We start from the raw sequence: 21,602 nt of genomic DNA, 5'->3' as shown, positions 1-21,602 counted from the left end.
AAAGTTTAAGTCTCCTAGAAGAAAATATAGGCATTAAGCTCCATTGCCTTTGGTAAGGCAAACTTTTCTAAATATAACAAGCAAAAAAAAAAAAAAAAAAAACAGGTAAGTAAGAATAGGAACTCATCAAAATCCTTCATGCTTCAAAGAATACCATCAAGAAAGTAAAAAGACAACCCACAGAATGGGAGAAAATATTTGTAAATCACATCTGACAAGGGACTTGTATCTAGAATATATAAAGAACTTTATTTATCTATTTATCTATTTTGAGATAAAATAAAAGCTGGAGTGCAGTGGCGTGATCTTGGCTCACTGCAACCTCCACCTCCTGGGCTCAAGCAATCTTCCCATCTCAGTCTTCCAAGTAGCTGGGACGACAGGCATGCACCACCACACTGGGCTAAGTTTTAAATTTTTTGTAGAGACAGTGTCTCCCTGTCTTGCCCAGGCAGGTCTTGAGCTCCTGGGCTCAAGCAATCCTCTTGCCCTGGCCTCCCTAAGTACTGGGCTTATAGGCACCATGCCCAGCCTGTGAAGAACTCATAACTCAATAAGAAGACAAACAGCTCAATTACAAAATGAGCAAAGGATGTGAAGAGACACACAGTAGCCAATAAGCAGATGAAAAGATGTTAACATCATTAGTCATTAGGGCAATGCAAATCAAAACCACAATGAAATACCACTTCATACTCACTAGGATGGCTATATTCAAAAAGATGGACAATAACAAAGTCTTGGGTGCAGTTGTTTTGGGAGTCTGGCATGGGGTTAAACATGGGATTACCATGTGACCCAGCAATTTCATGCCTAGGAATATATCCAAGAGAAGTGAAAAGATATTCACATAAACAGCTGTACATGAATGTTCAAAGCAGCATTATTTATCTCATAATAGCCAAAAAGTGCAAACGACCTAAAGAATGGAGAAACAAAATGTGGTATATCCAGAGTGGAATGTTACTCAGTCATAAAAAGGAATGCAGTGCTGACACATGCTATGACACTGGTGAACTTTGAAAACATTATGCTAAGTAAAAGAAACAAGACATAAAAATATTGTATGATTCCATTTATGTGAAATGTACCAAATAGTCAAATCCATAGAAATGGAAAACAGATCAGTGGTTGGTAGGGGCCAGGAGGTAGAGGGAATAGGGAGTAACTGCTAATAGTCTGAGGTTTTCATTTTGGTGTGATGAAAACATTCTAAAATTGATTGTGGTGATTGTTGTACAACTCTGTGAATATACTAAAAACCACTGAATTGCACAGTATTTTTTCTCTTTCTTGAGACTCAGTCTTGTTCTGTTGCCCAGGATGAAGTGCAGTGGTGTGTTCTCAGCTCACTGCAACCTCTGCCTCCTGGGTTCAAGCAACTCTCCTGCGTTGGCCTCCTGAGTAGCTGGAACTGGGACTGCAGGTGCTCACCACGGCTCCTAGCTAATTTATGGTTTTTTATTTTTTTTTTTAATCAAGATGGGGTTTCGTGCCATGTTGCCCAGGCTGGACTTGAACCCTTAGGCTCAAGCAATCTACCTTCCTTGGCTTTGAATGACACATTTTAGATGGGTGAATTGCATGTTATGTGAATTATATCTCAATAAAATTGTTAGATAAAAGCAAGGAAGGAAGGGAGGGAGAGAGCGAAAAAGAAATACCCCAACATGAAGAGCCTTCTGCTGGCCAAAGGTGAGACAATACGAGCTTCAATAATTGTAACTGTAATGAATTAAAAGCCAGTAAGTGGGCCAGGCACAGTGGTTCACACCTATGCCTATAATCCTAGCACTGTGGGAGGCCGAGGCAGCTGGATCACCTGAGTTCAAGACCAGCCTGGCCAACATAGCGAAACCCCATCTCTACTAAAAATACAAAAAAATTAGCCAGGCGTGGTGGCACGTGCCTGTAATCTCAGCTACATGGGAGGCTGGGGCAGGAGAATCACTCGAAACCGGGAGTTGGAGGTTGCAGTGAGCCGAGATCGTGCCACTGCACTCTAGCCTGGGTGACAGAGCGAGACTCTGTCTCAAAAAAAAAAAAAAAGAAAGAAAGCCATTAAGTATGTTTAATTCCATGAATTTTATATATATTTATATAAAACCTATATATACATATTTTTGAGACACAGTGTCTCTCTGTCACCCAGGCTAGAGTACAGTGGTGCGATCTCGGCTCACTGCAACCTATGACTCCTGAGTTCAAGCGATTCTTCTGCCCCTGCCTCCCAAGCAGCTGGGATTACAGGCACATGCCACCATGCCCAGCTAATTTTTTGTATTTTTAGTAGAGACAAGGTTTTGCCATATTGGCCAGGCTGGTCTCCAACTCCTGACCTCAGGTGATCCAACTGCCTTGGCCTCCCAAAGTGTTGGATTACAGGCGTGAGTCACTGCACCTCGCTGAATTAATCACATATATATATATGATAAAAAATATATATTATTTTTCTTTTTTTTTTTTTGAGACCGAGTCTTGCTCTGTTGCCCAGGCTGGAGTGCAGTGGCATGATCTCAGCTCACTGCAAGCTCTGCCTCCCGGGTTCACGTCATTCTCCTGCCTCGGCCTCCCGAGTAGCTGGGATAACAGGCGCCCGCCACCAGGTCCGGCTAATTTTTTGTATTTTTAGTAAAGACTGGGTTTCATCGTGTTAGCAAGGATAGTCTCAATCTCCTGACCTCATGATCCACCCGCCTCAGCCTCCCAAAGGGCTGGGATTACAGGCGTGAGCCACCGCACCCGGCCATTAATTATAATTTTTTAAATGATCACCTTCAAAGGATGATAGGGAACCAATTCATTATCTTGAAAATTAGTAAATAAAGAAAAAGAATCAAGCATTTATCCTGCTTTTTCTATATGAATTTGGTAAATAATAGTTGAGGAGAAATGTCTCTAAAAAACTATTCCATCTAATAAATAAAAAGTGATAAAATCAGAGTATCATGATTTTGCAACTCCCAATGAACAGCTGCTAAGATCACAAAAAGAGACACAACCAGACATCATGTGTTTCCTATGGGCATGCCAAATACTGCCTATATAATCTTGCTAAAAGGATCAAGCCTCAGTTTTTTTGTTTGTTTTTGAGATACAGTCTCATTCTGTCGCCCAGGCTAGAGTGCAGTGGCATGAACATAGCTCAGTGTGGCTTTGACATCATGAACTCAAGCGATTACCCTGCCTCAGCCTCCTGGCTTTTTTTTTTTTTTTTTGAGACACAGCCTCCCTGTTTCACCCAGGCTGGAGTGCTGTGGCGCAATCTTGGCTCATTGCAATCTCCGCCTCCTGGGTTCAGGCAATTCTCCTGCCTCAACCTCCCAAGTAGCTGGGATTACAAGTATGGGTCACCATGCCTGGCTAATTTTTATATTTTTAGTAGAGACGGGGTTTCTCCACGTTGGCCAGGCTGGTCTCAAACTCTTGACCTCAGGTGATCCACCTGCCTCGGCCTCCCAAAGTGCTGGGATTACAGGCCTGAGCCACCATGCCTAGCCTCGGCTAATTTTTAATTTATTTTTTTGGTAAAGACAGGGTCTTACCATGTTGCCCAGGCAGGTCTTGAACTCCTGGGTTTAAGCGATCCTCCTGCCTCACCTCCCAAAGTGCTGGGATTTTAGGCATGAACTACTATTATATGTTCAGCCAAGCCTGAGTTTGAATCAGACTCCTGCTAATTTGTAAGAAATACAGAAGACAGGACAACATGCTAAACTCCAACAAGAGTATGTAATTAGTAAAATCCAGGGAAATTCTCCAGGTCAAACAGCCCAATTATTCAGTAAGTAAATTGTAAGGAAATGAAAGAAAAATCCAAGAATAAGAGATTTAAAAGATATGAATTTTTTTTTTTTTTTGAGACGGAGTCTCGCTCTGTCCCCGGGGCTGGAGTGCAGTGGCGGGATCTCGGCTCACTGCAAGCTCCACCTCCCGGGTTTACGCCATTCTCCTGCCTCAGCCTCCCAAGTAGCTGGGACTACAGGCGCCTGCCACCTTGCCCGGCTAGTTTTTTGTATTTTTTAGTAGAGACGGGGTTTCACCGGGTTAGCCAGGATGGTCTCGATCTCCTGACCTCGTGATCCGCCCATCTCGGCCTCCCGATATGAAAATTTTTTAAAATGAGCAACATCAAACTATAGTGCTCAGGGATACACATTTGGGTGATAAAAGCATTCATGGAAAAATGAAAGGAAGTGATTATTATAAAGACAGTTGTAGAGATTAGTATGGGGAACACGGAAGGATTTCTGGAGCGTCTGGAAAAGTTTTGGTTCCTTTGCCTGAGTGCTATTCATCTTATAATAATATTAAACCAGCCGGGCACTGTGGCTCACGCCTGTAATCCCAGCACTTTGGGAGGCCGAGACGGGCGGATCACGAGGTCAGGAGATTGAGACCATCCTGGCTAACACGGTGAAACCCCGTCTTTACTAAAAAATACAAAAAACGGCCGGACGCGGTGGCTCAAGCCTGTAATCCCAGCACTTTGGGAGGCCGAGACGGGAGGATCACGAGGTCACAAGATCAAGACCATCCTGGCTAACACGGTGAAACCTCGTCTCTACTAAAAAATACAAAAAACTAGCCGGGCGAGGTGGCGGGCGCCTGTAGTCCCAGCTACTCCGGAGGCTGAGGCAGGAGAATGGTGTGAACCCGGTAGGCGGAGCTTGCAGTGAGCTGAGATCCGGCCACTGCACTCCAGCCTGGGCGACAGAGCGAGACTCCGTCTCAAAAAAAAAAAAAAAAAAAAAAAATACAAAAAACTAGCTGGGCGAGGTGGTGGGCACCTGTAGTCCCAGCTACTCGGGAGGCTGAGGCAGGAGAATGGCGTGAACCCAGGAGGCGGAGCTTGCAGTGAGCCGAGATCGCACCACTGCACTCCAGCCTGGGCAACAAAGCGAGACTCCATCTCAAAAACAATAATAATAATAATAATATTAAACCATGCATATGATTTTTGTGGTTTTCTATTTTATTAAAAAAAAAAGAAAAGAAATTCAGATGAAGTAGTGCTGTCATGCCGCTCCCCCTCCGCAGCGAATCCAAATTGGGTGAGCCTTTGGATTCAATTACCATTTTACAGAAAATTCAGAGGACAGAGAAACATATTAAACAATGCCATGGAGATGCAATAGGTAAACTCCAGACAGAACAATATTTTAAATATATAAATTGCAAGAAAAAAGGGAAAAAGAAATGGAGGAAGAAAACTACAAATTAAAAAAGAAGTGCTGCCGGGCCTCGTGGCTCACACCTGTAATCCCAGCACTTTGGGAGGCTGAGGCGGGTGGATCACAAGGTCAGCAGTTTGAGACCAGCCTGACCAACATGATGAAACCCCATCTCTACTAAAAATACAAAAAATTAGCTGGGCGTGGTGGCGGGCACCTGTAATCCCAGTGACTTGGGAGGCTGAGGCAGGAGAATTGCTTGAAACCGGAAGGCGGAGATTGCAGTGAGCCAAGATTGTGCCACTGCATTCTAGCCTGGACAATAAGAGCAAAACTCCGTCTCAAAAAAAAAAAAAAAAAAAAAAAAAAAAGAGCTGGGTGCAGTGGCTCACGCCTGTAATCCCAGCACTTTGGGAGGCTGAGGCGGGTGGATCACGAAGTCAGGAGTTCAAGACCAGCCTGACCAACACGGTAAAACCCTGTCTCTACTAAAATTAAAAAAATTAAGGCCGGGCGCGGTGGCTCACTCCTGTAATCCCAGCACTTCGGGAGGCCGAGATGGGCGGATCACGAGGTCAGGAGATCGAGACCATCCTGGCTAACACGGTGAAACCCCGTCTCTACTGAAAATACAAAAAAAAAATTAGCCGGGTGCGGTGGTGGGCGCCTGTAGTCCCAGCACACGGGAGGCTGAGGCAGGAGAATGGCATGAACCCGGGAGGCGGAGCTTGCAGTGAGCCAAGATTGCACCACTGCACTCCAACCTGGGCGACAGAGCAAGACTCCGTCTCAAAAAAAAAAAAAAAAAAAAAAATTAGCCAGGTGGTGCGTGCCTGTAATCCCAGCTACTCAGGAGGCTGAGGCAGGAGAATCGCTTGAACCCAGGAGGTGGCTGGTTGCAGTGAGCACCACTGCACTCCAGCCAGGGTGACAGAGGGAGACTCCATCTCAAAGAAAAAAAAAAAGAACCTGGGCATGGTGGTTCATGCCTGTAATCTCAACACTTTGGAAGGCTGAGGAGGGAAGATCACTTGAGCCCAGGAGTTTATGACCAGCCTGCGCAACATAGAAACACCTTGTCTCAACAAAAAAATTGAAAAATTAGCCAACCATGGTGGCCCATGACTGTAGTCCTAGCTACTCGGGAGGCTGAGGTGGAAGGATCACTTGAGCCTGGGAGGCCAAGGCATGACTGCACTACTATACTCCAGCCTGAGTGACAGAGACCCTGTCTCAAAACAAAACAAAACAAAAGTATATTTAAAAACAAAACACTAGTATGCAATGAAGAAGTGGACAGGTATACAAACAGGGCAGGAGTGGCCATGGGCTGATGGTTGCTGGGGCTGGGTGATGGATACATAGGGTTTATTACATCATTCTGCATACCAAACAAATAAACATAAAGAAGGTAATAATCCAGGAATAAGTCTAGTTTGCAAATACACTCAAGGGAGTCTTACAGTGTTGCTGGAGGGGGTCATGCAGCCAGAGCAAGGAGGGGAGCCCAATCAGTGGCATGACCCTGTACCTATAAAATAAGGACAAACCACTTACTGGGGAGATGCCCAGGGACACTGGTCACAAATCCCCAGGAAAGGACTCCTGGCTTCCTTCTTTCACAAGCATAAGTGTAATAATCTCTTCTTAGTATGCCTAATACCTCATCAGCAAATGTTTGAGTGTTCTAATATACAAAATAATATAGAGCAGGCTGGGCGCGGTGGCTCACCCCTGTAATCCCAGCACTTTGGGAGGCCGAGGCGGGTGGATCACCTAAGGTCAGGAGTTCAAGACCAGCCTGACCAATACGGTGAAACCCCGTCTCTAAAAAATACAAAAAATTAGCCGGGCGTGATGGTGGGCGCCTGTAATTCCAGCTACTCAGGAGAATTGCTTGAACCCAGGAGGCAGAGTTTGTGGTGAGCCGAGATTGCGCCACTGCACTCCAGCCTGGGCACTACAAAGCAAGACTCCATCTCAAAATAATATAGAGCAAAGGAAAGACAGTTCTTGCTCTGGATGACCTGGCAATCAGATAGGTAAGATAAAATAACGACAAAGGGCATCTCAAAGGATATCACAAGGATATCTGAGGGGCCACCCAGAGTATCATTCAACACATATATCTTGAGTACCACCTTTATAGGGCCAGGAGAACACCAGAGATACCACCTTAAACACTTCCTATGCACCTACATCTTAGAGACCACTGAGAAAAGTAACATCTGTTGAGTGCTTACTCTGTGTCAGGCATTGTCTTAAATATTTTACATGAGTTAATTCTTGCATTCCTCTAAACAACCCTATAAGTTATGTACTATAATCATCCCCATTTTACTGTTGAGGAAACTGAGGCAAGAGAGGTTCAGTTCATGCCTAAGATCACAGAGCTAATAACTGGCAGGACCTGGGGTAGCACTCGGTGCTCTGGATCCAGAACCCGTACTTTTTAACCACTATGGTATATAGCAATGGTTCCCAACTGGGTATGATTTTGGCCCCCAGGGACATATGGAGACATAATGTGATTGTCACAGCTTTGCGGGGGCGGGTGAGTGCTCCTGGTATTTAGTGGGCAAAAGTTAGGGTTTCCTCCAATACACAGGACAGACCCCACAACAAAAAACTGTCCAGCCTAAAATGTCAATAATGCTGAGCTGAGAAACTCTGATAAACAGGGAAGACATGTCACTGAACAAGTAATTATAAACTTAACAAGCGTTACAAAAGAGGAAGTAACCAATTTCCTTAAAAAGCTGTCCAATTCGGCTGGGTGCGGTGGCTCACGCCTGTAATCCCAGCACTTTGGGAGACCAAGGCAGGCGGACCATGAGGTCAAGAGTTCAAGACCAGCCTGGCCAACATGGTGAAACCCCGTCTCTACTAAAAATACAAAAATTAGCTGGGCATGGTGGCAGGTGCCTATACCATCCGAGTACGGGAGGCTGAGGAAGGAGAAACGTTTGAACTTGGGAGGTGGAGGAGGTTGCAGTGAGCCGAGATCATGCCACTACACTCCAGCCTGGGTGACTGGGGGAGACTCCATCTCAAAACAAACAAAAAAGATCTGTCCAACTCAAAGCGTGTTTTTTTTTTGTTTTTGTTTTTGTTTAAGATAGGGTCTCACTCTGTCACTTAGGCTGGAGTGCCGTGGCGCAATCACAGCTCACTGCAGCCTTGACCTACCAGGCCTAAAAGATCCTCCCACCTCAGCCTCCCAAGCAGCTGGGACCAAAGGCGCATACCACCACGTGTGGCTAGGTGTTTTTGTTTTGTTTTGTTTTTGTAGAGATGAGGTCTCTCTTTATTATCCAGGCTAGTCTAGAACTCCTGGGCTCAAACAATCCTTCTACCTCTACCTCCCACAAGTGCTGGGATTACAGATGTGAGCCAACAAGTCTGATCAAAGTATGATTTTTTAAAGACATTTTTTGTTCATGAACTTTACAGATGAAGATTCTCTCAATTAAAAAGGGTATGTTTGCTTTTAGCCTGGCTCTAATAGGATCAGAGGTTTTGTGTGAAATCAGTTACACTCTCACTGCTGTCTGGTGTTAGGGGTTTAGTTTTTTTTGTTTTTGTTTTTGTTTTGAGATAGTCTCTGGAGTGCAGCGGTATGACTTGGCTCACTGCAACCTCCACCTCCCAGGTTCAAGCAATTCTCCTGGCCTTAGCCTCCTGAGTAGCTGGGATTACAGGAGCCTGCCACCACGCCCAGCTAACTTTTGTATTTTTAGTAGACACGGGGTTTCACCATATTGGCCAGGCTGGTCTCAAACTCCTGACCTCGTGATCCAGCCACCTCGGCCTCCCAAAGTGCTGGGACTACAGGTGTGAGCCACTGCGCCCAGCACGGGTTTAGTTTATAATTGTGAAATGGATGAGGCCAGACTGAGATGTAATCAGTGACCTCAGATCTGCTGGGACCAGGATTCAGTATTACAATAACCCCAAACTTCAAATTTAAAAAAAAATTATATATATATTTACATTTAAAAAAAAAAAAAAACAATGAGAAAGGATAAGGTCAAACCAAACTCAGGCACCATTATTTTACCAAGGGTTCCTCCCCCAGATGCTAATTATTCAATTTATTCTATTCTACTTAATTTATCTCTGTTCCTTATTTGTCACCACTCAGAACCTTCCCATTAGTCCTAGCTTTGCAACTCCTGTGATCCCTGGTATCCCTTTGACACCAGTCTTTTTTTTTTTTTTTGAAATGGAGTCTCACTCCGTAGCCCAAGCTGGAGTGCAGTGGCATGATCTTGGCTCACTGCAACCTCCGATTCCGGGGCTCAAGCAATTCTCATGTCTCAGCCTCCCAAGTAGCTAGGACTACAGGTGTGTGCCACCATGCCCAGCTAATTTTTTGTATTTTAGTAGAGATGGGATTTCACCATATTGCCCATGGTGGTCTTGAACTCCTGAGCTCAGGCGATCTGCCCACCTTGGCCTCCCAAAGTGCTGGGATTACAGGCATGAGGCACCATGCCCAGCCTGACACCAGTCTCAACACCTTCCTACTGCATCCAGCTCTGGGAACTGAGCCAGAAAAACCTGAGATCGCATCCTAGCTCTGCAACTCACTGGACCTCAGTTTCTTTTGCTTTTCCAAAAAGAAAAAAAAAAAAGGAGACTGTACTATCCCCTCAAAGGATAACACTTGGTTAAATGGAATAACACCTGGCTCCTTGTAGGTGTTCAGTTTTCATCATTCCAAAGTTTGAACACACAGGATCCTTTCTGAATCGATCAAGTTAAAATCCTTGACGCAGACTAACAGAGCTCAACCTAAATGCTAATACCTACCTCCTTCCTCAACCCAATCCTCTCCTCTAATAAAGTCAAGCTTATATAATGCCTTCCCCTTTATGATAAGCAAAAGAGGGCAGCAAACAGTGGTAAAGGCTTTGTCTTCTTTGGCCCTATCCTTCAAAGTGAGGTCACTTAGGGTTGAGAGGCAACAACTCTGCTTTGCCCTCTCAACTTGATTACAATTTTAAGTCTACACAGATCTTTAACTGGAGCATTTGCACCCTCCTGCCCCCAATAAACATGGTTCACCTTCTTCAGGTAGTTTCCATAAATGCCAGCAAACTTTCAATCTGATTACTACTACCTCTTCCAATAACAGACTGGTGGGAAATAAAGCCAAGGATTTGTAGTCGGGCCCAGGTTTGAATTCTGGCTTCAGCACTGATCAACTGAGTTAACTTTAGAGTACATAATCTAACTTTTGAGCCTCAGCCTCAGTTTCCTCACTGGCAAAATGAAGTCTTATGTATTATTTTATTTTTAAATTTATTTTATTTTATTTTTTTGGAGACAGAGACTCCCTCTGTTGCCCAGGCTGAAATGCAATGGCACAATCGTGGCTCACTGCAACCTCCACCTCCTAGGTTCAAGTGATTCTCCTGCTTCAGCCTGCTAAGTAGCTGGGACTACAGGCACCCGCCACCACGCCTGGCTAATTTTTGTATTTTTAGTAGAGGTGAGGTTTCACCATGTTGGACACATTATTATTATTATTATTATTATTATTTTTGAGACAGAGTCTTGCTTGGGGGCCCAGGCTAGAGTGTAGTAGCACAATCTCAGCTCACTGCAACCTCAGCCTCCTGGGTTTTAAGCGATTCTCCTGCCTCAGCCGCTGGAGTAGCTAGGATTACAGGCGTGTGCCACCACGCCTGGCAAATTTTGTATTTTTAGTAGAGGCAAGGTTTCACCATGTGGGTCAGGCTGGTCTCGAACTCCTGACCTGAGGTGATCCACCCACTTCGGACTCCCAAAGTGCTGGGATTACAGGCGTGAGCCACCGCGCCAGGCCATATTATTTTAATAGATTGATCTGTATTACCTAACTTTGAGGTTGTTGTAAAAATGTCAATATCTTTAAATAAAGAACCTGGCCAGTACCTGGCATCTAACAGGCACTCAATATTAACAGTGGCAAACACTATACACTCTAGCCCTTAATACAATGTTAAGAATCTTGGTTAAAATATCTGCAGACAGGGTACATTTGTAGAATGAAATAAGCTGTATCTGAGGAGTCCAATATTCCACGAAGTTTCTCAATATTCTACCAGTAGAGTGATGCTCCAGAGTCCAGAATACTCTCTGAGATTTTCCAGACTTGCCCACTGGCAGAGCTGACTACCCTAATCTTGCTGGTCACCGCCACATGCTTTATACTGACTTGAACATGTGCTCTCACCTTTGTCTTCCTTCCTGTCCCCTCTTTGAGACTATGACTTCTCTGAAGGCAGAAATGTAGCTTATTTTTTATAATAAATTGCAAAACAAATGTTTGTTAAATAAAAACCCCCCAAAAAGCCAAAAACTTTAAAAACTGCTAAGCAGAGTCAACTCTTATATGGAAGGAATCTAACTTTTCCCTTTAAGCAAGTCAACTGCACAAGACCCAACTGTGTTGACAGCACTGAGGCAAAACTAAATGAAGTGAGAATTAATACAGTTCACACCCTGTCATGCCTGATTTAAATCACCAAGATTACAAGAAACATTCCTGTCACCTGGCTCAATCCTGTTTCTAGTCTTCTGCCTGAGGCTCCCCTGAGCTCCTACAGTTTAGACCAATTTCTTGGCATTCTGTTTAAGAATCTTAATTTGATTCAATGGTAAAGCATGAAGTTCTCATTTTAAATTGTTTATTTTTTTGTTTTGTTTTGTTTTTTTTTTGAAAGAGTCTGGGCTCTGTCACCCAGGCTGGAGTGCAATGGCGCAATCTCAGCTCACTGCAACCTCCGCTTTCCCAGCTTCAAGCAATTCTCCCTCTTCAGCCTCCCGAGTAGCTGGGATTACAGGCACCCGCCACCAAGCCTGGCTAATTTTTGTATTTTTAGTAGAAATGGGGTTTCACCATGTTGGCCAGGCTGTCTCGAACTCCTGACCTCAGGTGATCTGCCCTCCTCAGCCTCCCAAAGTGCTGGGATTACAGGTGTGAGCTACCACCCCATGCCTTTTCTTTTTGAGACAGGGTCTCACTGTGTCACCCAGGCTGGAGTGCAGTGGCTTAATCTTGGCTCATTGGAGCCTCTGCCTCCCAGGCTCAAGTGATCCTCCCACCTCAGCCTCCCAAGTAGCTGGGACTACAGATGCCCGGCATCACACCCAGCTAACTTTTGTGTATTTTGTAGAGATATGGTTTCACCATGTTGCCCAGCCTGGTCTTGAACTCCTGGACTTGAGCAATCTGCCCGTCTCAGCCTCCCAAAGTACTGGGATTATTACAGTGTGAGCCACCATGCCTGGCTTAAGTTGTTTGTGTCTTACAAGTTCCTCATATTAATGTCCTTGTCATTTTGTCTTTTTTTTTTTTTTTTTTTTTTTTTTTTTTTTTTTTTTTTTTTTGAGACGGAGTCTCGCTCTGTCGCCCAGGCTGGAGTGCAGTGGCCGGATCTCAGCTCACTGCAAGCTCTGCCTCCCGGGTTCACGCCATTCTCTGGCCTCAGCCTCCTGAGTAGCTGGGACTACAGGCGCCCGCCACCTCGCCCGGCTAGTTTTTTGTATTTCTTAATAGAGACGGGGTTTCACCGTGTTAGCCAGGATGGTCTCGATCTCCTGACCTCGTGATCCGCCCGTCTCGGCCTCCCAAAGTGCTGGGATTACAGGCTTGAGCCACCACGCCCGGCCATTTTGTCTTACCAACACTGTAAAGGCAGATTGCTCCAAAGAATCCCCTCTTGCCCTCCACAAACTATACAGACACCTCCCTAACTTAGTGGGCAGGAAGACTATACAATCACACCAGCAAGAATAGCAACTGCCCAGTGCTCCCAAATGGAGAGAGGTCTTGTATTCATCAATGGTAGGGACGGCAAGATACAAAACAAAGAATTTACTGTTCAGCAGCAAGTTTAGTACAACATGGGCAAACCCACAGCAGATACTTCCTAACAGAGCGCAATGTGCAATTGGATTTGGCCCTTGTTTTTTCTTTTTTTGGGGGAGACAGGGTTTTGTTCTATCACCCAGACTAGAGTGCAGTGGCACGATCACAGCTCAGTGCAGCCTTGACCTCCTGGGCTCAAGCGATCCTCCCATCTCAGCCTCCTAACTAGCTGGAACTACAGGCATGTACCACTATGTCTGGCTAATTTTTTAAAGAGATGGGGGTCTCAAATTCCTGGGCTCAAGCAATCCTCCCACGTTGGCCTCTCAAAGTGCTGGGATTACAGGCATGAGCCACCATGCCTAGCCAGACTGAGCCCTCCTGATACTCGCCCTGCCTTTCTGGTAAACATTCTCTTACCTTTCCCATTCCTATGGGTAGGACCTGAGAGCTCTCACCTTTCTCCTTCACTTATAAATGTTGACATGCCTAGATCAGGGACACCTCCAAATGTCAAATGTTCACATGATGCCTGGACATCAGAGGTGGAAGCAGTTTTCTCATTCACGTGGTCAGAGAAGCAAAGATTCTTCCTCAGTATGCTGAGAGATTAACGTACAAAGGCAGGGGATTAACCACAGGACCAGGAGTGGTGGCTACAACAGCCAGGGGAAAGAAGCTTAACCATGGCCTTTTGTGGGGGTGGTGTTTTTTGACACTAAACTGGATCATACCGAAGTTAAGTTAAATAATTAACAGAAATACAGCCTTACCTGGAACCCTGGATCTTAAGAAATAGAGAAACTTTCCATTCTTGGAGTGCATAATGGCTCTCTTAATAAACTCTACAACAGATTGACAGCGGTCCTCAAACTTAGGATGACACCACAGGCTGAAGGTTCCTGCCATGGAAAATTAAGAAGTAAAAATTTTAAAACTTACTTTAGAAGATAGGAGAGGCTGGTTTGAATATTTTAACAATGATTCTCACTTTTGGGAGGGCAGTTTGGGGGCAAGCTGGCTCAAAAGTCTCTGAAGCTACCTGTTCCTGCTTATCTCACAGTTAACTGTAAAAGATGTTGCCTTTTGTAAGACATAAATTAGATCTTACAAAGTTTTTGTTAAGTAAATACAAGTTAAGTACTCCTTATCCGAAATGCTTGAGACCAGAAGTGTTTCAGATTTTGGATTTTTTTCAGATTTTGGAATATTTGCATTATACTTACCCATTGAACATCCCTAATCCAAAACTCTGAAATCCAAAGTGCTCCAGTGAGCATTTCCTTTGAGCATCATGTCAGTGTGCAAAAAGTTTCAGATTTTTAAGCATTTTGGACTTCAGTTTAGGGATACTCAACCTTTAATAATTTCAAATCAGAAAAAAAGATATGAAATTTTTCATCAAGTATGAACATTAATGTTTAAATCACAGACTTCCTCTATATATATGTACTTATGTATATTAAGTATAGGTACAGTCATGCATTACTTAATGAGAGGAATATGTTCAGAGAAATGCATCATTAGGCAAACATCAGAGTGTACTTATCCAAACCTAGATGGTATAGCCTACTACACACCTAGGCTATGTGGTAGAGCCTACTGCTCCTAGGCTACAGACCTGAATAGCATGTTACTGTGCTGAATACTGGAGGCAACTCTAACACAATGGTAAGTATATGAATACTTAAACATATTTATGTTTAAATATGTATCTAAACATATTTAAACATAGAAAAAGTACAGTAAAAATACAGTAATATAATCTTATGGAACCACCGTCATATATGTAGTCTATCATTGACCAAAATGTTGCTAAACAGTGTATGACTGTGTGTTGTGTGTACACATATAAGCAGGTCTTTGAATAACATTTTGTTCAGTGTTGTTTCCTTATAACTTTTTTTTTTTTTTTAGACAGGATCTTGCTCTGTCACCCAGGCTGGAGTGCACTGGAGTGATCTTGGCTCACTGCAACCTCCACTTCCTGGGTTCAAGTGATTCTCCTGCCTCAGACTCCTGAGTAGCTGGGATTATAGGCACCTGCCACCACGCCTGGCTAATTTTTGTATTTTTAGTAGAGATGGGGTTTCGTCACATTGGTCAGGCTGGTCTTGAACTCCTGACCTCAAGTGATCCACCTGCCTCGGCCTCCCAAAGTGCTGGGATTACAGGTGTGAGGCACCATGCTTGTTCCCTTATAATGTTGATAAGAAAAAAAAATTGATTTCCGGCCAGGACCACTGTCTGTGTGGAGTTGGCACATCTGCATGGGTTTTCTCTGGGTATGCTGGTTTCCTTCCATATCCCAGAGATGTGTGTGTAAGGTGAAATGGCATGCTAAGCTGTGCCAGTCTGAGTGAGTGTGGGTGTGTGGGTATACACCCCCCGATGGAATGGTGTCCTGTCCAGAGTTGTTCTGCCTTGCATCCTGAACTGCCATGATAGGCTCCGGCCACTTGTGATCCTGAGCTGGAATACTTGGGTAAATGATTATCTAATTTGTTTTAATTAATCTTTCTTACATGTGTGTATAGTTTACATATATTTCACTGTTTAATATTAGAAGTGTTTTGGTCTTTTTTTTTTTTTGATATGGAGTCTAGCCCTGTCACCCAGGCTGGAGTACAGTGGCGAGATCTCAGCTCACTGCAAGCTCCGCCTCCCGGGTTCACACCAATTCTCCTGCCTCAGCCTCCTGAGTAGCTGGGACTACAGGCACCCGCCACCACGCCTGGCCAATTTTTTGTATTTTTAGTAGAGACGGGGTTTCACCATGTTAGCCAGAATGGTCTTGATCTCTTGACCTTGTGATCCGCCTACCTCAGCCTCCCAAAGTGCTGGGATTACAGGCGTGAGCCACTGTGTCCAGCTGTGTTTTGGTCTTTATGTAGAAGTTTGGTCTTTATTTCAGCCTGACCAACATGGAGAAACCCCATCTCTACTAAAAACACAAAATTAGCCGAGCTTCGTGGTGCATGCCTGTAATCCCAGCTACTCGGGAGGCTGAGGCAGGAGAATTGTTTGAACCCAGGAGGCAGAGGTTTCAGTAAGCCAAGACTACACCATTGCACTCCAGCCTGGGCAATAAGAGCGAAACTTCATCTTAAAAAAAAAAAATTGGTTTTGTTATGCGTCATTTTGCTTAAAGTCAGTTTCTAAGAACCTATTAATGACCTTTAAGTGAGGACTGACTGACTTATGTACGTACACTGACCCTTGAATAATGTCGGGGGGGCATGAACCCAATCCCAATGGCCCAACATCCTCCTCAACCCCACCAAAATCAAAAATCCACATATAACTTTTGACTCCCCAAAAACTTTACTAACAACCTACTGTTGACTGAAAACCTTACCAATAATATAAACAGTTGATTAACATATGTTTTGTATGTGACATGTATTATATACCGTATTCTTACAATTAAGCTAGAAAAAGGAATACTATTAAGAAAATAAGAAAATATATTTACTATTGATTAAATGGAAGTGGATCATCATAAAGTGATCATAAAGTGGATCATCATAAAGGTCTTCATCCTCATTGTCTTCAAACCAAATAGACTGAGGAGGAAGAGGAAGAGGAGTGTGTCTCAGGGTTGGCAGAGGTAGAGAAGGTGGAAGGGGAGGCAGGAGAGGAAGGCACACATAGTATAAATTTACAGAAATGTTATAATTTGTCTAACTTTTTTTGCTTTTTCTATTTTTTAGAAACAGGGTCTCACTCTATCACCCAGGCTGGAGTGCAGTGGTGTGATCACAGCTTGCTGCATCCTCGAACTACTGGGTTTAAGTGATCCTCCTGGCCTAGCCTCCTGCATAGCTGAAGCTATCAGCCCAGGCTGGTCTTGAACTCCTGGCCTCAAGTGATCCTCCTGCCTTGGCCTCCCAACTGCTGGGATTATAGGCATGAGCCTCCACACTCAGGCTTGGTTTTTCATTTCTCTAAAAATGTTTCCATATGGTACCAATTCTTCTTCCACCATTTGCTTTGGTTTTAGTGCTCATATCATCGAAGGGTCCAAGTCTAAAATAACTCAAAAGCAGTCTCAAATAACCTGAACCCTTCTGCCAGATTGCCTGACATCAATGTTTTCTGGCACTGTTTCTTCTATGTCTTCTTCCTCGTCATCTGGCACTGGCTCAGAAGAACTCATCTCTATCAAGTCATCTTCAGTTAATTCCTCTGATGTGCTGTTCTTGAATTTCTCTAAAATCCCTCTCTTGAAATCTTTCACCCCTTACCTTCTATTTTTGCCATATCTCTTTCATGATTTCCTTGATTGGCTCTGTCACAGATCCTATGAAGTCACACATAATTTCTGGACACAGTTTTCTTCAGCAGGAATTTATTGTTTTCGGCTTGATGGTTTTCACAACTTTTTCTTTTGAGACAGGGTCACACTCTGTTGCCCAGGCTGGAGTGCAGTGGCATGATCACCCGCTCACTGCAGTTTTGACCCTCCCGAGTACCTGGGACTAGAGGTATGCATGACCATGCCCAGCTTATTTTTGTATCTTTTGTGGAAATGTGGTTTCACCACATTGCCCAGGCTGGTCTCTAACTTCCAGGTTCAAGTGATCTGCCCACCTCGGCCTCCCAAAGTGCTGGGATTACAGGCATGAGCCACTGCACCTGGCCCACAATTTCTTCTATAACAACTACTGCATCTTTTTTTTTGAGATGGAGTCTCACTCTGTCGCCCAGGCTGGAGTGCAGTGAAGCGATTTTGGCTCACTGTAACCTCCACCTCCCAAGTTCGAGTGATTCTCCTGCCTCAGCCTCCCAAGTAGCTGGGATTATAGGCATGCGCCACCAGGCCTGGCTAATTTTTGTATTTTTAGTAGAGACGAGGTTTCGCCACATTGGCCAGGCTGGCCTCACACTCCTGACCTCAGGTGATCCACCCACCTTGGCCTCTCAAAGTGCTGGGATTATAGGCGTTAGCCACTCCACCCGGGCAACTATGGTATCTTCAATGGAAAAATCCTTCCAGACATTCATGATGTTCTATCAGTGTCTTCTTCCACAGCACTTAAAATCCGTTGCATAGAGTACCAAGTGCAATGAGTGTGAAAGGTCCTTATGACCCATCTGATCTAGAGGCTGAATTAGAGACATTGTGTCTAGGGGCAAGCAGACCACTTTGACACCTTCAGTGTTGAACTCATGGGGTTCTGGGTGGCCAGGGGCATTGACCAATATCAAAAGAGCTTTAAAGGCAGTCCCTTACTGGCAAGGTACTTCCTGACTTCAGAGACAAAGCACTGATGAAACGAATCCAGAAAAAAAGGTTCTCATTGTGCATGCCTTCTTGCTGTACAACCAAAAGACTGTAGCTTTATAGGTAAAGGTAGTCCTGATTATTAACCCAATTGCATTTGCACAAAACGAGAGAGTTAGCCTACCCTTTCCTGCCTTAAATTCTGGTTCTTACTTCTCTTCCTTACTAATAAATATCCTTTGTGGCATTTTCTTTCCCCCAGAATAGGGCACTTTCATCTTCATTAAAAACCTGTTCAGGCAGATATCCTTTCTCCTCAGTGATTTTCCCCATGGTGTCTGGGAACCTGTCTGCTGCCTCTTGGTCAGTAGAAGCTACGCCTCCTGTTATCTTGACATTTTTCAAGTCAAATTGTCCTAAAATTATCAAACCATCCATTGCCGGAATTAAATTCTCCAGCTCTAGTTCCTTCACTTTCCTCTTGCTTTAAGTTGTCATATAATGACTTTACTTTTTCCTAAATCATATTAATCTATAGGTATGCTTTGCTTTTCTGTTTTCTTTTTTGAGACAGGCTCTTGCTCTGCCACCCAGACTGGAGTGCAGTGGAGCAATCATGGCTCACTGCAGCCTTGACCTCCTAGGCTCAAGTAATCCTCTCACTTCATCCCCATGAGTAGCCAGGACCACAGACAGGCATCACCATGCCCAGCTAATTTTTAAATATTTTAGATCTCACTATGTTGCCCAGGCTGGTCTTGAACTCCTGCCCTCAAATGATCCTCCCGACTTAGCCTCCTAAAGTGCTGGGATTACAAGCATGAGCCACTGTACCCGGCCAAGGTATCCATTTCTTATAGTAGCAATCTGGCACCCATATAAAAGCTGCATTTTCACTATGAGATTAAAAAGTATTTCACAATAAATGAAAGCAGAAACAGTGGCTTCACGAACGAACGTCTTTTCCTTTTCTTTCTTTTTTTTTTTTTTTTTGAGACGGAGTTTCGCTCTTGTTGCCCAGGCTGCAGTGCAATGGCATAATCTCGGCTCACCACAACCTCTGCCTCCTGGGTTCAATCAATTCTCCTGCCTCAGCCTCCTGAGTAGCTGGGATTACAGGCATGCACCACCACATCCGGCTAATTTTCTATTTTTAGTAAAGACGGGGTTTCTCCATGTTGGTTAGGCTGGTCTCGATCTCCCGACGTCATGTGATCTGCCCGCCTTGGCCTCCCAAAGTGTTAGGATTACAGGCGTGAGCCACCACACCCAGCCTTTTTTCTTTTATTACAACAGTCCTTATGCTGAATTCACTTATCTTGAAATGGTGAACCACCACAGCTGCAGACCTCAAACTATGTACAAACTGAGCAATTTTTCTTGTGATGTTCTAACTTTTCTCTGCTTCTTAGGAGAACTTCCAGCAACACTAGTGGCACTAGTGGGTCCTACAGTATTATTCAAGGTTTACTGTATTGCACTAAACACAATGAAAACTATACAAGAACCATGAGACATCAATTTTTACTGTGATACACAATTAGCTGGAGAGATAAACGCTCACGTGGTGATGACTAGCGTCACACAGCATTTTAAGCGGATACTTGCAACACTTGAGCTCACCACAGTAGTAACAGGGAGTTGGCTATGAAACATTACAGTAGTACATCCAGTATGTAACAGTTAATTTTATGCAGTTATGATTTAATACTGCACCTTTACATTTGTTTACATTTTCTCTCAACAGTGAATGGTGCCATGTACGGTTTGTGTGCATAAGTTTTGATAAAGTTTTAACTTTTTATAATAGATTTGTATTTATTTCATGGTAGCAAATGTTAAAATAGACTAGTATCCACATATATTTTATTCATTCATAACATACCTTTTTAACTTTTTTGATATTTCTAGGCTAGTTTATCTGTAAGATTTTACAAACTGTCACAAATCTCCTAAATATTTTCCAATGTATTTATTTTTTTAAATCCATGTATAAACAGACCTGCACAGTTCAAACCCAGGTTGTTCAAGGGTCAACTGCATATACTTCTTAGAGACCATATGGGATAGTCGAGGAAAGACAGGAACAGCAGTTTTGTGGGTCTCATTCATTCGTGTGTTGAGTGCAAAAAATAAAAGTCTTTCCTTCTTTAACTGTAAAATCCCATGCCAACATATTATAAAGATCCCACCTCAAACTTTAAAATCCCAAATGGAAAAGGGAATCTGAACTCCTATGACTTAAAAAAATAAAACAACAAAAAACTCAAAAAAATGAAGCACCAGATTCCAAAGGAATCACCCACAAAAAAAAAAAAAAAAAAAGAAAGGGCCAGGCACAGTGGCTTATACCTGTAATCTCAGCATTTTGGGAGGCAGAGGTGGGCAGATAGCTTGAGCGCAGGAGTTCAAGACCAACCTGGACAACAGAAAAATCCCTGTCCTGGCCAGGCACGGTGGCTCACGCCAGTAATCCCAACACTTTGGGAGGCTGAGGTGGGCAGATCACCTGAGGTCAGGAGTTCAAGGCCAACCTGGCCAACATGGTGAAACTCCGTCTCTACTAAAAATACAAAAATTAGCCAGGCGTGGTGGCATGCGCCCAGGAGCTACTCAGGAGGCGGAGGCAGGAGAATCGCCTGAACCCAGGACGCAGAGGTTGCAGTGAGCCGAGATTGTGCCACTGTACTCCCCTGGGCAAGAGAGCGAGACTGCCTCAAAAAAAAGAAAAAAAAAAAAATTAGTTGGGCATGGTGGCACCCATCTGTAATTCCAACTACTCAGGAGACTGAGGCAGGAGAATCGCTTGAACTCAGGAGGTGGAGACTGCAGTGAGCCGAGATCGCGGCACTGCACTCCAGCCTGGGCACAGAGCCAGACCCTCTCTTTAAAAAACAAAACAAAAACAAAACAAAAGAACAAAACACAAAAAAGGGATACTAATCAGTCAAGAGAACTGCAGATTTGAGGCTCTCTACCTACTCTTATAGTATAACTTTAAAAAGACAAAGACAAATGCTCCACTGCAAACTGGTAACTGAAAGGCCCATAAGGTTTCCATTAAAAATTCCAGTTATAGGCCGGGCACGGTGGCTCAAGCCTGTAATCCCAGCACTTTGGGAGGCCGAGACGGGCGGATCACGAGGTCAGGAGATCGAGACCATCCTGGCTAACACAGTGAAACCCCGTCTCTACTAAAAAATGCAAAAAAACTAGCCGGGCGGGTTGGCAGGCGCCTGTAGTCCCAGCTACTCGGGAGGCTGAGGTAGGAGAATGGCGTAAACCCGGGAGGCGGAGCTTGCAGTGAGCTGAGATCCGGCCACTGCACCCCAGCCTGGGC

General features: G+C 44.1%; 1 protein-coding gene and 1 long non-coding RNA gene across 2 annotated transcripts in view; one reads left to right on the top strand and one right to left on the bottom strand.

Moving 5' to 3' along the window:
- Positions 1 to 21,602, bottom strand: part of SOCS7 (suppressor of cytokine signaling 7) — a 56,787-nt gene that overhangs the window by 16,141 nt on the left and 19,044 nt on the right. Inside the window, exon 7 of the mRNA XM_050762651.1 lies at positions 13,809 to 13,937. Within this exon, the coding sequence (XP_050618608.1) occupies positions 13,809 to 13,937 (129 nt within the window). The remainder of the gene's footprint in view (positions 1 to 13,808; positions 13,938 to 21,602) is intronic.
- The window catches only part of LOC126938651 (uncharacterized), a 72,402-nt gene continuing 55,250 nt past the window's right edge, over positions 4,451 to 21,602 (top strand). The window contains exon 1 of the long non-coding RNA XR_007720149.1: positions 4,451 to 4,779. This is a non-coding gene — a long non-coding RNA (uncharacterized LOC126938651). The remainder of the gene's footprint in view (positions 4,780 to 21,602) is intronic.

This window comes from Macaca thibetana, chromosome 16 (genome assembly GCF_024542745.1).
Source record: "Macaca thibetana thibetana isolate TM-01 chromosome 16, ASM2454274v1, whole genome shotgun sequence".
In the NCBI taxonomy this organism is placed as follows: domain Eukaryota; kingdom Metazoa; phylum Chordata; class Mammalia; order Primates; family Cercopithecidae; genus Macaca; species Macaca thibetana.
The sequence above is the reverse complement of the archived record's forward strand: the minus strand, read 5'-3'. Positions and strand labels throughout refer to the sequence as shown.